The sequence below is a fragment of the Python bivittatus genome, unplaced genomic scaffold (assembly GCF_059951505.1).
Source record: "Python bivittatus isolate LINGU-HERP-01145 unplaced genomic scaffold, Pbiv_v1 ctg000480_np1212, whole genome shotgun sequence".
Lineage (NCBI taxonomy): Eukaryota > Metazoa > Chordata > Lepidosauria > Squamata > Pythonidae > Python > Python bivittatus.
In genome coordinates, this window is record NW_028277075.1 from 2413837 (window position 1) to 2427412 (window position 13576).

The 13576-nt window shown below is 40.7% G+C and overlaps 1 protein-coding gene across 1 annotated transcript in view; it reads right to left on the bottom strand.

Moving 5' to 3' along the window:
• The window catches only part of KCNK13 (potassium two pore domain channel subfamily K member 13), a 69853-nt gene extending 59507 nt beyond the window's left edge, over nucleotides 1-10346 (bottom strand). Inside the window, exon 1 of the mRNA XM_088146727.1 lies at nucleotides 10001-10346. Within this exon, the coding sequence (XP_088002853.1) occupies nucleotides 10001-10346 (346 nt within the window). The remainder of the gene's footprint in view (nucleotides 1-10000) is intronic.
• Nucleotides 10347-13576: the final 3230 nt, after the last annotated feature.

Sequence of the window (13576 nt, forward strand, 5' to 3'; positions counted from 1 at the left end):
CCTAATCCCTGAAACTGTCTCAGAAGGATACCATGATCAATGATTTTGAAAGTTGCTATGAGATCAAGAAAGTTAAAGTTAAACTAACCCCTCACCAAAGAATGAATTGATTACTACTTAGGCCCAACCATACATTGTCTCTCAAGTGACTGTGACAAACCAAGAGGTACATGGATCTAGCTAATAGGTGGCTGAGTTGACATTCCTATGGACTCTGTCCATGAAACCCTGAATATGTCTTTCAGCCCATCGCCCACATCTCCCTTTGCCCATCACCACTAAGATGCTCCTACCTACCCTTTCTCCCATCTGTCCAACCCCCCAATCCTTACCATCCCTCCTCTAGATTCTGAAGTATCATCCACCCCTTACATAACCAGTTGCTCTCAACCATTGGGTAAGCAGTTCACAGGTATCCTAAAAGAACTGTTTTTCTCCAGCACTTAGCACTTTCTTGGTGACTGTGGAATTATTCACCATTCAATCTCACCCCAAGCACTCATACACACACACACACCAGTTAGTACATACTCTCACAGGGACAAACTAGTAGCCCAGATATAAATAGAGTTCCAATTCCAATCCACAGACTAGAGCAGTCTTGGAGAAACACTGCTGCCAGCTGTCTGCCTGTAGAGGGAGACCAGCTGCTGTCCCACTCAACTGCTCATAGTCTAGATTTACATCCCTTGACAACCTCCATGTTCTTCAACTCCTCCTGAATGTGGGATGGACCATTTTATGACAGTATCCAGAGAGTATATTGGGAAAAAATGGGAGCATGGAAGAAAGGAAGTAAGTGAAAGAAATGAGAATGAAAATACATGACTGCAGGAAGATAAATTAATGTATGTTTAGAGTAGATATGTCAATAGTAGAAAATACTTTGCATGGATATTATCCTAGGTCAATCTTTTTTTCTAAATCCCTGAAAAACGTCTATTAATCAAGCCTGATGGAGCTTGGATGGATGAAGTACTGGACTTAAGACATATAACATGCCCATATGAACTAAAAAATCCTGAGATTAACATTTACAAGCTATCATTACTGCCTTAATTTAAGAGTTACAATAAACCCACCTCATAAAAGGATGTGATTTAAATTTTCACAATAGGAAAAATTATTTTGCTGTCACAATTCTATCTAATCACAAATATGGGTACTAAACTAAAAGTCATGCTTGTAAAATTCACTCCCACTAATTTTCAACAATTTGCATATTGTCCATTAGTTTTTCTGGTTAAAGTAACAGATTCAGAATACTTCCCTTAAAGATAGATGCATGTCAGAGTCAAAACCATTATTTACAGAATTTTCATTGGAATATTTCCCAATAATGTGGCTTGTTTGGGAAATCCGAAACAAAATATTTTAGCTATCATGCATAATGCTCTACTATTATGTTTTTTAAATAAGCAAATCTCATTTGAATAATTATTCTGAAAAGGGATGGAACAAAGTGTGTGTATATATACACCTACATAGTGTGACCAAAAAAAAAAAAATCAGATTATAGGATCATAGAAACCAATATAATACTTGCTGTAGCAAGTGCAAAGAACACACAATAGCTCTCTTCAGTCTGTAAATAGAAGAGACCACACAGAGATGCACAGAGATCAGAGAAAACATAATTTTATCAGAAATGCAAAAGTGTACTTTCTCCCTAGAAAATCTTTATATAGAGAAGATCCCAAATGAATCTCTTATTGGAACATACTATCTGTTAGTCCATTTAGAGTCTTTAGTGAAGGCTAGCTACCATGGATTTTTAGAATAAGTATGAATGAAATCTAAACACACTGAATTGCCTAATAATAATCAGCCACTAGTCCATTTACCTCTAAGGTCTCCATTGGGTACTTGTGGGCACTACTATTGCTACAAAGTTTTGTTTTCTAATACACAAAATAGGTGTGATAAGCATTCCTCTATTACAATTTGCCCACTTCTATTCTATGGAAATAATAGCTTAAAAAAAATTAAAACTCTATAGCTTTCTTGATTTGGGAGCAACAGCATATGGATTGTACTTCTGAGAATATTAGTAAGATTCTATGCTTGACCTTCCTAATCTAGAGGAATCACCAGTGGCAAACTCCTCCAATCAGTAACTTTCTGGTTCAATTTCCCTATTATTCCTCCTTTTCTTTTGTTCTTTTTAGGGAGTTCTTAGATTCTATGACAATACCAATCCTTCCTTCCTCCAGGTTGCATTATCCCATGAATACTATTTGAAATTTCATAAAGCAGCTTCATGTATCCCAAATTAATATACAAGCTTTAATCAATGTGCACAGCCTTAAGGTATTTCAGAGTTACTGATTTTCTAAGAGATTTGATAGGTTTTTAAGCAAAGATTATCGCTGTAGTCATCAATACATAATTCACCTCTGTAAATAACTTATTTATAAATTGCAATAACAACATTACAATAAAATTTGGTTATTCTTTATTGAAACTTGTATAAATATATATGTATATCCACACACATATGAAAACTATGTGTGTGTATTCTTTTTTTCCCCTTTCTTTTTTGTTTTCCTATTATTTTATTAGTTTATGTTGTTCTAGGAAGGAAAGGAGGGAGGGAGGGAGGGAGGGAGGGAGGGAAGCGTGGGTATCACAAGTTAGCTCAGTGATGGCTAGCTTGTCTTGAATGTTGGATATATCACTGGGCTAACTTGTGAATATAACATAAGTGTTAGCTTGTTTTTTCTCAGTTATGTTCACTCAAGTTGAATAGCAACTGCTCTATTAGACAACAGAAATGCCAGGTTAATATCAAAGCAAAAGTACTTGTAACAAAATCTATAGCCTCTTTGTAGAAGGCATGAAATCTAACCTGTTTACTTTTTTTATTCACAGATATCAGAGGTATTATAGATTGGTTATTATAGATATCACATTTAGATTATAAGAACAGACAAGAATAGGATTTTAATATTTCTTGTCACACTAGGCTAACCCATCAATGTTAGGCTTTTGCAGAAATGCAAGGAATACAAAACCAACAAAATAATGAAAATGCTTGCTCTGCAGTCAAGTTCAAAACAGCTCTTCTTTCTTCTCCATCCCAAATACTTGGTGATATAACCAACATGAAGCTGAACAAGAGAAATTTTAAGCTAAGGTCTAGTTTATGTTAATTTAGTGTAGTCCAGACATTCGTTTAATAGCAGAATTTATATGTTTCTTACCTGGAATTTGGATGATACTAATACCTGTATAGACTTAACACAGGTTAATGAACATTAACATAGTTCAGTGAGTATTAGCAAAGTGGGGGTCCAACTTAGAAGGCCAATTATAACCTGACTTGTGGCAATACACATGGAAAAAAGATGGTGATGGTATATATTCCAGTTAAAGGATGATTTGGCAGTTTGGGAAGCTATTTAGCAAGACTGTTTTGAATAGTGTTTTAGGAATTAATCTGGCAGAAAGGGGCTCATTTTTGGTCCTCTTAAAAGATCCAGGTTGTATATTTGGTTATCAGTGAGCTGAAGGAAACAATAAGCATGTCTTTGGTCATTTGTAAGGTTTCGAAGTATGTGCAGGGTTTCATTAATAAATATACTTTATTTTATTTCAGTTGTTTTATACAGAGAGGAGGTACAGACATGAACCCTAATCCTACACACTGTAATTGTGGATGGTCGCTAAACGAGGCACCCTCTATCTGCAGGATGTTACTCAGCATTCATTTAGCTCAGCAGACAATGAATGTTGTTGGTATAAAAATATGATGGAAGCAAAGCTATGTATTCTTGCTCAAAATAACTAAAGAAACCATTTGGAGTGAGTTGCCTGCCCAGTGAAGATGTTACTTAGCTTGGTAACGAAACATCTGGAGGCAAACAACCAAGCTCAGAGAACCCCAAGGACTCCACAGTTCAACCCTGAGCTACACATATTCGCTTCTATTGGTACAAATGGAGGTAATTAAACACCACTGTTACCTTGGTTGCTTGGTTGACCAACCAAGATCACCCCAACAACAGAGCATGCAATACTCTGAGAAGTCTCTGAGAAGTCTCAAAGAACTGCAGGGTAACCTCTAAGGAATTAAGCCATCTTGCATTGGCTAATGTCAGTGCACCTGAGACCACCATCAGGAAAACACTGAGCAACAATGGTGTGCATGGCAGGGTTGCAAGGAGAAAGCCACTTCTCTCCCCCGAAAAATTGCTACCTGTCTACAGTTTGCAAAAGACCATGTGGATAAGCCAGAAAGCAAAACAGAACTTTATGGCTTGAATGAAAAGTGTTACATTTGATGAAAGGCAAACACTGCATTCCAATATAAGAACCTTATCCCATCTGTGAAACATGGTGGTGGCAGTATCATGGTTTGGGCCTCCTTTGCTGCCTCTGAACCAGGATGGCTTGCCATCATTGATGGAACTATGAATTTTGAATTGTAGCAGCAAATTCTAGCAGGAAAATGTCAGGGCATCTGTCTGTGAACTGAAGCTCAAGAGAAAGTGGGTCATGTGGCAAGACAACAACCCAAAGCACAGAAGTCATACAACCAAAGAATGGTTATAGCAGAAGAAAGTTAATGGTTTGGAATGGCCAAGTCAAAGTCCTAACCTTACTCCTATAGAAATGTTGTGGAAGGACCTGAAATGGGCAGTTCACACGAGCAAGCCCACCAACTTCCCTGAGTTGAAGCTGTTCTGTAAGGAGGAATGGGCTAAAATTCCTCCAAGCCAATGTGTATGACTGATCAACAGTTATGACTCATTTGTTTAATTGGGTTCTCTTTATCTAATTTTAAGACTTGTGTGGAGAACAGATCACATTTAAGGTCATACAGTATTTACACAGAAATACTGAAAATTCAAAAGGGTTCACAACCTTTTAAGTACCACTGTATTAATGGAAAATGGAAGCGGCAGGGAACATAAAGCAACACTTTTAAAAAATACTAGACAACCCATGACCTGTTGGGTCATCATTTCAGAGATATTTCCTTACTTAAACAGAATGACCAAGGCGAAAAAAGCAGTGGGACTGTGAAGGACTTGCGACCGGCTTCCCCACTGACTTTGCCTGTGGGAAGCTGGCAGGGAGCATCAGAAATAAATCAATCTTCCTCCCTCCCTTCCTTTCCATATATAATATAGGCTTGCACCACTTGCCCTCTCCTCACAACCCTCAGGAGATGTCAGGCCCAGCCCAAGAACAACAGTGAAGCAGGCATCCTTTATTTGCTTACACCTATAGACAAAATGTTGCCGGACTAAATCTATACTACTTAAACAAGTGAATATATCCTGGGAGATTCTAGGGAGTGGCTATCCTGAACTTCTTTCGCTTCCCACACTCCTCCTGCGGACTGTGTTGTCTTTTGTCTCCTTTCCCTTTCTGGAATGCACCCCTCCTTCCTGGTAGCCTTGGTCTCTACTTCTATCCCCCACATCACCCTCCTCTTCATAGATAGATTCCATCACAGGAGAGCCCTGATGAAGCCTCCTTCTCTTTGGCTGACCCATGGAACTGCCTGCTACTTTGTTAGGGGGAGGTGGAACAAAGGGAGCCACAGACTGTGAGGAAAACTGCACTCATGTTCCCCATTCCAGTATGTCCCCAAGGGGCCCCTCCCTCAAGGGAGGAAGAGGGCTCATCTGTTGACCACCTGCACCCTCCAGCCAGCCCTACTTCACCAGCAGGCATCCAAGTCACTCTTTCATCCTTCCCTCAATGCTCATAGCTGTTAAGAGATTTCAAATTTCTGCCTCATTTCCAAAACAGCCAATCACCACTTACCTATCAGGCCTTGCTGCAAGCTGAATGGATGCAGGGGACAGAGGAAGGCGGGATCTGGGCTGACCATGGCAGTGCAGCAGCACAGCAGTGCTGAAACAGCCACAAATTTCACAAATTTCAATCCCATGGGAGTAATCAGTCCCAGATTTTGGATGCATTCTGTAAGTGAGCCCATTTGAGGTACCTTGGTTCAAAAGCTGTTGCCCTATGATACACCGTTTCACCCAGTTGAAGATTACAGACACAAGAGTTTTAGTAGTATATAGATTTTTAAATGATCCAAGCAGCTAAAGTAAGGAAATGGTTGCCATGTATACATAATGCCAGCTGATAAGATAAGCCACTTCCTTATGCCATGGAAACATTAAAAATGAAAACCCTCTTTTCTTGAAAAACTGATATAATTGCTTCTTCAGGCAGTCTCATGTCAACATTTTCAAATCAAAAGCACATCATTAACTATCTGACTCAGAAGGAGATGCATGGAAAGATAACATATTTCTGAAAGCCCAATTCTGTTATCTACCTATATGGGAAAACATATCATTATCTGTGCATATTCATCTAATATGCAGAACACAAAAGCCAATATTACGTACTTTCAAGACCCATTGAGATAAACAGGAGAACAAAGTGTATATTCAAATCTGTCTCATTAAAAAAATGGCATTTAGAAGTGTTTAACTTTGCTTGAATTGACCCAATTGAGGGAGAGTGTATTTACGCTCTACATGAAGCTGTTAATGTAAAAAGTATTTATTTTGTTCCAAAGAAGTGGGAGATAGCTGATTCAATCAGTATTGAGAAGGTTTCTGGAGATACTTACAAGCAATACAAATCAATTTCCTAATATTACTGGATTAAAACGGTTTTCAAAAAATGCCAGAAACTTAATGTCATATTGTTATAAGGAATAATACATTCAGCTTTAAGTAACAATCCAAATGTAGATTTATTGTATTAAGCACACTTATTTCAATGTCTTAGCTCTTGGAGTAGCACTCATAGTCAATAAGAGTGGGAAAGGCAGTAATGGGGTACAACCTCAAAAACGACAGAATGATCTCAGTGCGAATCCAAGGCAAACCATTCAACATCACAGTAATCCAAGTCTATGCCCCAACCACTGATGCCGAAGAAGCTGAAGTTGACCGGTTCTATGAAGACCTACAACACCTTCTAGAACTAGCACCAAAAAAAGATGTCCTTTTCATCATAGGGGATTGGAATGCTAAAGTAGGAAGTCAAGGAATAATCGGAATAACAGGCAAGTTTGGCCTTGGAGCACAAAATGAAGCAGGGCAAAGGCTAATAGAGTTCTGTCAAGAGAACAAGCTAGTCATAGCAAACACTCTTTTCCAACAACACAAGAGACGACTCTACACATGGACATCACCAGATGGTCAATACCGAAACCAGATTGATTTTATATTATTGATTTATTGAAGGCTGCTTTAGACTTGGACTTCAAAGTTTAGTTTTTAAAATTAACATGATCAATGATCAGTTAAAAACATAGTCCTATTTAGCAGGTTGTTTTGGGTATAACCGCCTCAGCTGAGTAAGCCAGGATCCAGGTTGGCCAATTACACTTGCATCAAATAGTATTCCTTTTAACTGCTAAGATTTTCAACTCAGAGAGTCTTTTTATGAACCAACACATTTTTTCTCTATTTTCCCCATTGAAACTAATGGCCCAGCATAAAGCAGTAAGTGAGGAAATTCAAAATGCTGCAATTATTCCTGTTAGTTTTACTATTTTGAATGAATACAGTATATTGATCCACTTGATCACTGTAGGTACTGAACCAAACTTCAGATGGAAGCATGTGAAGCCTCAAAACATTGTCCCCCTTCCCCTGGCACTGTTTCAGCTTCATGTTTATTCTGGTTTTGTGCTATTTAATTATTAGGCAGAGCCATGAAAATGACAGAAGTTTTTTTAGCCACTGACTGAATAAATGATAGGGAGATAATTGGAAATGGGGCAAGTGGATAAAAAATAAGTTTGATACTCCTCTTCTTTATTAATGCAAGTGCTGGGATACATCCATTATAAGAATTAAGTATTGGTTTATTATCCTAGCTGTGTGCCTTCTCCAGGTTTTTTACTTGACATTTCAAATAAACTATGGGTACAATTTCATTTGTAACAGGCAAGCATCTGCATGAGACCCTAGTGTCCGCACACAAAAGGGCATCCAAACAGGATGGGGAGTCCCTGAGGTCCATGGGAAATGCTAACCTATTACACACCCCTCTTCACTCTAGCTCTTCTCTCCTCAGTACATTTCTTGTGCTCTTGAGTGGTATATCTACACTGTGAAGGTTTGGATGATGTGGGTGCAAAAGGAAAACTGAAATATAGTGGAATAACCAGCCAGTCCTATTTCCACAGTGACCAGCCCAATGCCTCTAGGAAGCCCACAAGTGAGTCTAGAAGACAACTACCCTCCCATACTGAAAGCTTCCAACTACTAATATGTAGTGACAACTCCACCTCTAACTTTAACTTTCAAAGAAGTCATCCTTTGTATAATTCTTGACCATGGATTCTTTGACTATAGCTAAAATAAAATTGCCCAGAAATACAAAAATTCAGGAAAAGTTCCCAAAGGTTTTCCCAAAAGGAAAAATGGAAAGAGAGAAACCTAACCTAACCAATTCATATTGAAGATGCTCTGACTGTTGATGGGGGTAAAAGCTAATGGAGTATATTGAAAAAGATCATAACTGGCTGACTGGTGTTCTAAAGAGGTGCATTGCATACACTGTCAGTTTAGGTCTTGCTAAAGATAAGTTCTGGGTAACTATCCTTTGTAAGTCTGTCTAATTTAATTACAAAATGGAGTCTACATTCTGATCAGTAGATGGAATTTTATATTATTATATTCACTATATGAACTCCCCTCCAAAAGCACATATTATTGCTGGTTGCACAGTCAGTCAGATGTTTAGACTGGATTTGGCATTATTATCCACTTATTGAGTCCTTCCCAAGAACCTGGGATAGGCAGATGTTGTGTTATTATTATTATTAAAAGCAACCCAATGACTCAGCAGCATCTCTTCAGCATGTCCAACTGTAAACAATCTAAGATATAACATGAAATATATACTACATACAAGAGGACCAGTTTAGTGCACCAAGCTAGAAACGGAGAGACTATCAGTTCCTGTTCTGCCTTAGGCACAAAGCCAGCTGGGTGACCTTGGGCCAGTCACTCTCTCTCAGCCCTAGGAAGAAGGCAACGGCAAACCACTTCTAAAATCTTGCAAGAAAACTGCAGAGACTAGTCGAGGCAGTCACCAGGAGTCAATGCTGACTTGAAGGCATCAAAAACAACACAATAAAACCACTACATACATATTAATTTGCTCAGTTCACTGTCAAAAGAAGACAAGCGCACAACTGGGGCATCGTAAAAGCCAATTACATCTGCTAAATGCTGTTATTATGAAGACTCATCAGTTCAGATAACATCAGTTCTTGTTCTTTTGTGACATGGTTTGTCATGAAAAAATGTTTTTAAATGATTGGGTGGGAGGAAATGAGTACTTGCTGAGATACCTCTTTGATAAGATTGATACCTTTGGGAATTTAACTCATGTTTATGTGAGAAAGAACACTGCCAATTGTGTTGCCATTTAGAAGGATGAGAAACAGGTATTTAAGAAGAACATGCAAGATCAAAGTGGGTGGAAACCAGTATGAACTTTCAATAAACCTGTCCTTCCAGTATACGTTAATATAGGACAGCATAACATGTTCAGAGATTCTTAAAGAAGACATTTAATAAAAGTGAAAATACAGCAAACTAATGGGAGAAGAGTGAAGGAAGGGTAACTTGCTTATTACTCTGCTAATGTGTGAAATAACTGACTTTCTACAGTGAAGTTTGCACAAATTTGCCCTATGAAGAGGAATCTGCCATGTTTATCTGAGGAAACCCACCCCCAAACTCTGTAAATACCCTGTGACATTGAGCAGCACACTTTAGTTATAGGTACTTCTAAGCCATTTCACAAGCTGCATATACAGATATACAAGCCATACAAGCTTTACCTTCCAGCACTGATGCTGATCATGAAATGTGGAAACATTCTCATGTTTTGTCCTTCTCTTCTGAATGGTAGCATTTTCTGAGCTGGAAAAGTACAAGAGCCAGAAAGTGTGAGGAAGAGAAAGGGCAGAAGTGTTTTTGACAGTTTCCTCACTTACCTATAGTAGAGACCACTGTGCCTACGAAATAATAGGCCCCCATTAAGTCCCATCGAGGCTGCGTTTTGTTTACTCGGACACCGGCCAGATAGGCCGTCTCGTACTCAAACAGAAAATCCCGCAGCTCTGCCAAGGCCAGGTTGTATTTCTGGGAGAAGTTTTCAAGCCTCGTCTGCCACTTCTGAAAGGCTTCCAGCTCAGAGGGCCGCTCTATAGCGGAGAAGATGGCAGCTCCGCAACCCATGTACAGAAGAGTCAGGACGGCCAGGAGCAGGAACCGGGCGGTGTCTTCGGTGAAGATACCAAAGCTGGGCGAGGAACAGCAGCAGAGACCACGACACGCCATCCTTCTCCGCCTGCCACGAGCCCCTGGAGGTCCGCCCTACCCGAGCTCCCCTCAACCGCTCATCTTCCTCGCGCCCGACGCCCAGCCCCTCCTCGGTGTCGAGGCAGCTCCCGAAGGGGCGTGCGTTGCGCTGGCAGATCCAAACCCAAGGCCCCCTTCGAAGTATTTCCCAAGCTAAGAAGGCGCAAGAGGGCACAATACTGCAACCCTACGGCCAAGTCCCACAGAGGGCAGCGAGCCTGTCTCCACAGTACACCCCCTTAGGATCGCGCTGCCTAGCTTCCCTCGCTGGGTCTCCAGCCGTCCTCCCGCTAGCGGAACTCGCGCCCCTCGATGTTCTCCCGAGGAAGCACGTGGCAACCTGGCCTTTCCCTGGCTGGGTTTGAATCACCAACTCCGCCAGGCAGACCTCACAACTGGTGGGCGCAGGGTCGGGACCTCTTTCCAGCGCCCAGCCTCCCCACGTGCCAAGTCGTTAAAAGCACCGAAAGCGCATCCTTTCCCATGTGCGCTGCGACGACTCCTCGCCAGGAAATCAGCGCAGCCCGCGAAGGGACCGTTTTTCCGCCGGACTCTTAGGACAACCCCAACGGCAAATTAAGACGGGGCAGGGCGTTAAAACGCTCCCGGTTTCTTCCCAAAGCTATCGAAGGGAGTCAAGTGCGGGTCTTTTGCTTCCTGTGGCGCGCGCGCGCCCCCGCCTCTCCAAGCTGTTTCAGGGAAGCACGTGAGACACTCGCGGCGGGTTTGGCTGCGGCGCTTGGCCGAGAGGAGCTTCGGCAGCCCGAATTCGAATTTACCGGAACTGTGGTCGATCTGGATGTCGTTCTGGGGAAATTGAGCGAGCGAAACTGGCGGTGGCGCTGCCCAACGCACTGAGGGCTGCAAGCAAATGAAACGAATTCCTAAGGTACCGTTTATTTCCGCACTTTAAAATAGATAATCGTTATTGTTCAGAAACGGACAGCTCGGTTTGTGGAGAGTATCTCTGCAGATGGTGGCTAGGCATGATTTATCTTAACGCCGGTTCGCAAGGAACCAAAGTGAAAAGAGGGAGTGTGCCAGGCTATCTTTGACGCCGCCTCCTGGTTTTACCGAACTCGGAACGGATTGTTCTGCGAGAGGCAGCGATTTCTCACGTTTTTATTTCCATTTTCCTTGAGAAAAAAAAGAAAACAGCTGCCTCCGTCTGCACCTTGTTTCTTTTCCCATTCCTCAAGCTCATCTCCAGCCTCATCCAGCAACTTCGTTCCTGGGATATAGTAGTTCTGGCTGCCTTTTGGAGACTGGCCGATACATTCAGGGGTTGCTCTCGCTATATAATTCTATCTCGCTGGTTTCTTCTGTGCCCTGAGGAATTACTCTCTGGGCATTAGGAGAGAAATGATTCACACAATATCCAGACTCCTACTCCTGATTATTTGATCACCCTCTCTCTTGCTGTATAGTTGAGGCCAATGAAAACTTGAAAAGTTGCCACCTCATCCTGTCCTCTTCCTCTGAGGGTGTAGTTATCAAGATTAGCTTCAATTAGGCTATTCATTGCCATCACTAAAGCAAAAAGAGAGGGAGTAGGTGGCTGTGACAGTCATTCCTCCTGCCTTCATTTACTGCTTTTCCACACTGTATATTTGTTTACATGACATACCAAGTCATAGTTTGCCTAATCTTGGTTTACTAATAAAATATGCTTAGCTGGGCCTGCTAGACCAAATCCTTCTTGCTGTATTGGCCAAAGAGAGGGGATGAAAGAGTAAATGGGTAGAGAAGGCTGGTAAACAGATAAAGTAGCACCCATCACTAGCTGAGTCCGTAATGCAGCCACTCATCTCTCCGTGACAACTAAATTCAGGCAAACAAGTAAAAGGCTGAGAACCATAAATGTTTGCTGACCTCTGTCTTAGCTTGCTGCGTGGAACCCTTAGGTATTCAGACTGATTCTCACCAGCCCAGCTCCTAAAGAGATGGTACAGGTAAGTAACAAGATGGTGCTCCTTTAGAGATCAAACCTTTCTGTTAGGAGGCATATTAGCATGTTTAAAAAAGAGTTAGGTTGGGAATTCCTATAAACTCTCATAGAATACTTCTATAAATGGAAAAAGTGGGTTTAGCAACATTTTTTCCTGTAATCCCTGTCAACTGTTCTGGCAGTTGTTGGGAAAGCTCAGGTTCAATGTAAGGATAGCATGTAGGACACTGCATGGAAAAGTGGGAACTGTCCTCCCAATTTGTACACACAGGAGCCTCCATTAGATCAAATACTTTGGGTGAACAGAGAGACCTGTAGAAGGGATTCATTAGAACTGACCAAGCTATAATTGATTGAAAAAATTCACTGCCTAGATGAAAATCAGGGAAAAAATAGCTGAGAAAATGCTTAATTTTCTATTGCTAGGCAACACTGGACACTAGCGTAAAGGATGTTTTTGTTTCCCATTTGGATATAAATTCTTAAAATAAAAAAAATTATTTAACAATTGTGAAGACAGTTTTCCATATTACTTAGTGCAATTTTTGTTAAGTATTCAACAAATCTTGGCTTTTGGTTAGAAGATCTAGGCAAGGGGTATTTATAGAGAAGGGGTAAAAAAAGTCAAGGTGGTAGTCACAACCATGTGATTGAAACCCTACCTATTTTTACATGTCATAATGATCTAACACTTAGTGTTCAACTTGCAGCAGTATTAAACTATTCAAATGTTATTTTATTAAGTAGAAAAACAGAAAAAGCAAAAACAAAAAAGGAAAGGAATATATATAAAAATACATATATATTGTAATCCCTAACTCATCTATGTTGTTATTTACTACGTGAATGCTTTTTCCTATAACGTCTTTTCTGAAACATTAGTTATTGAAATATAATGGGAATATTTTTTTATTTTTCTCAGACTGCAGCAAGGCATTGATAAGCTGCATAAACTCTTATTCTAAATTATTCATTTTAACTTGTTGTTGTTTAGTCGTTAAGTCGTGTCTGATTCTTCGTGACCCCATGAATCATGTCGCGCCAGGCCTTCCTGTCCTTCACTGCCTCCCTGAGTTGGCTCAGTTTCATGCTCATTGCTTCATTGATGCTATCTAACCATCTCATCCTCTGCCGTCCTCTTCTCCTTTTGCCTTCAATCTTTCCCAGCATCAGGGTCCTCTCCAAAGAGTCCTCTCTTCGCATTAGGTGACCAAAGTATCTGAGCTTGAGCTTCATTATCAATCCTTCCAATGAGCAGTCA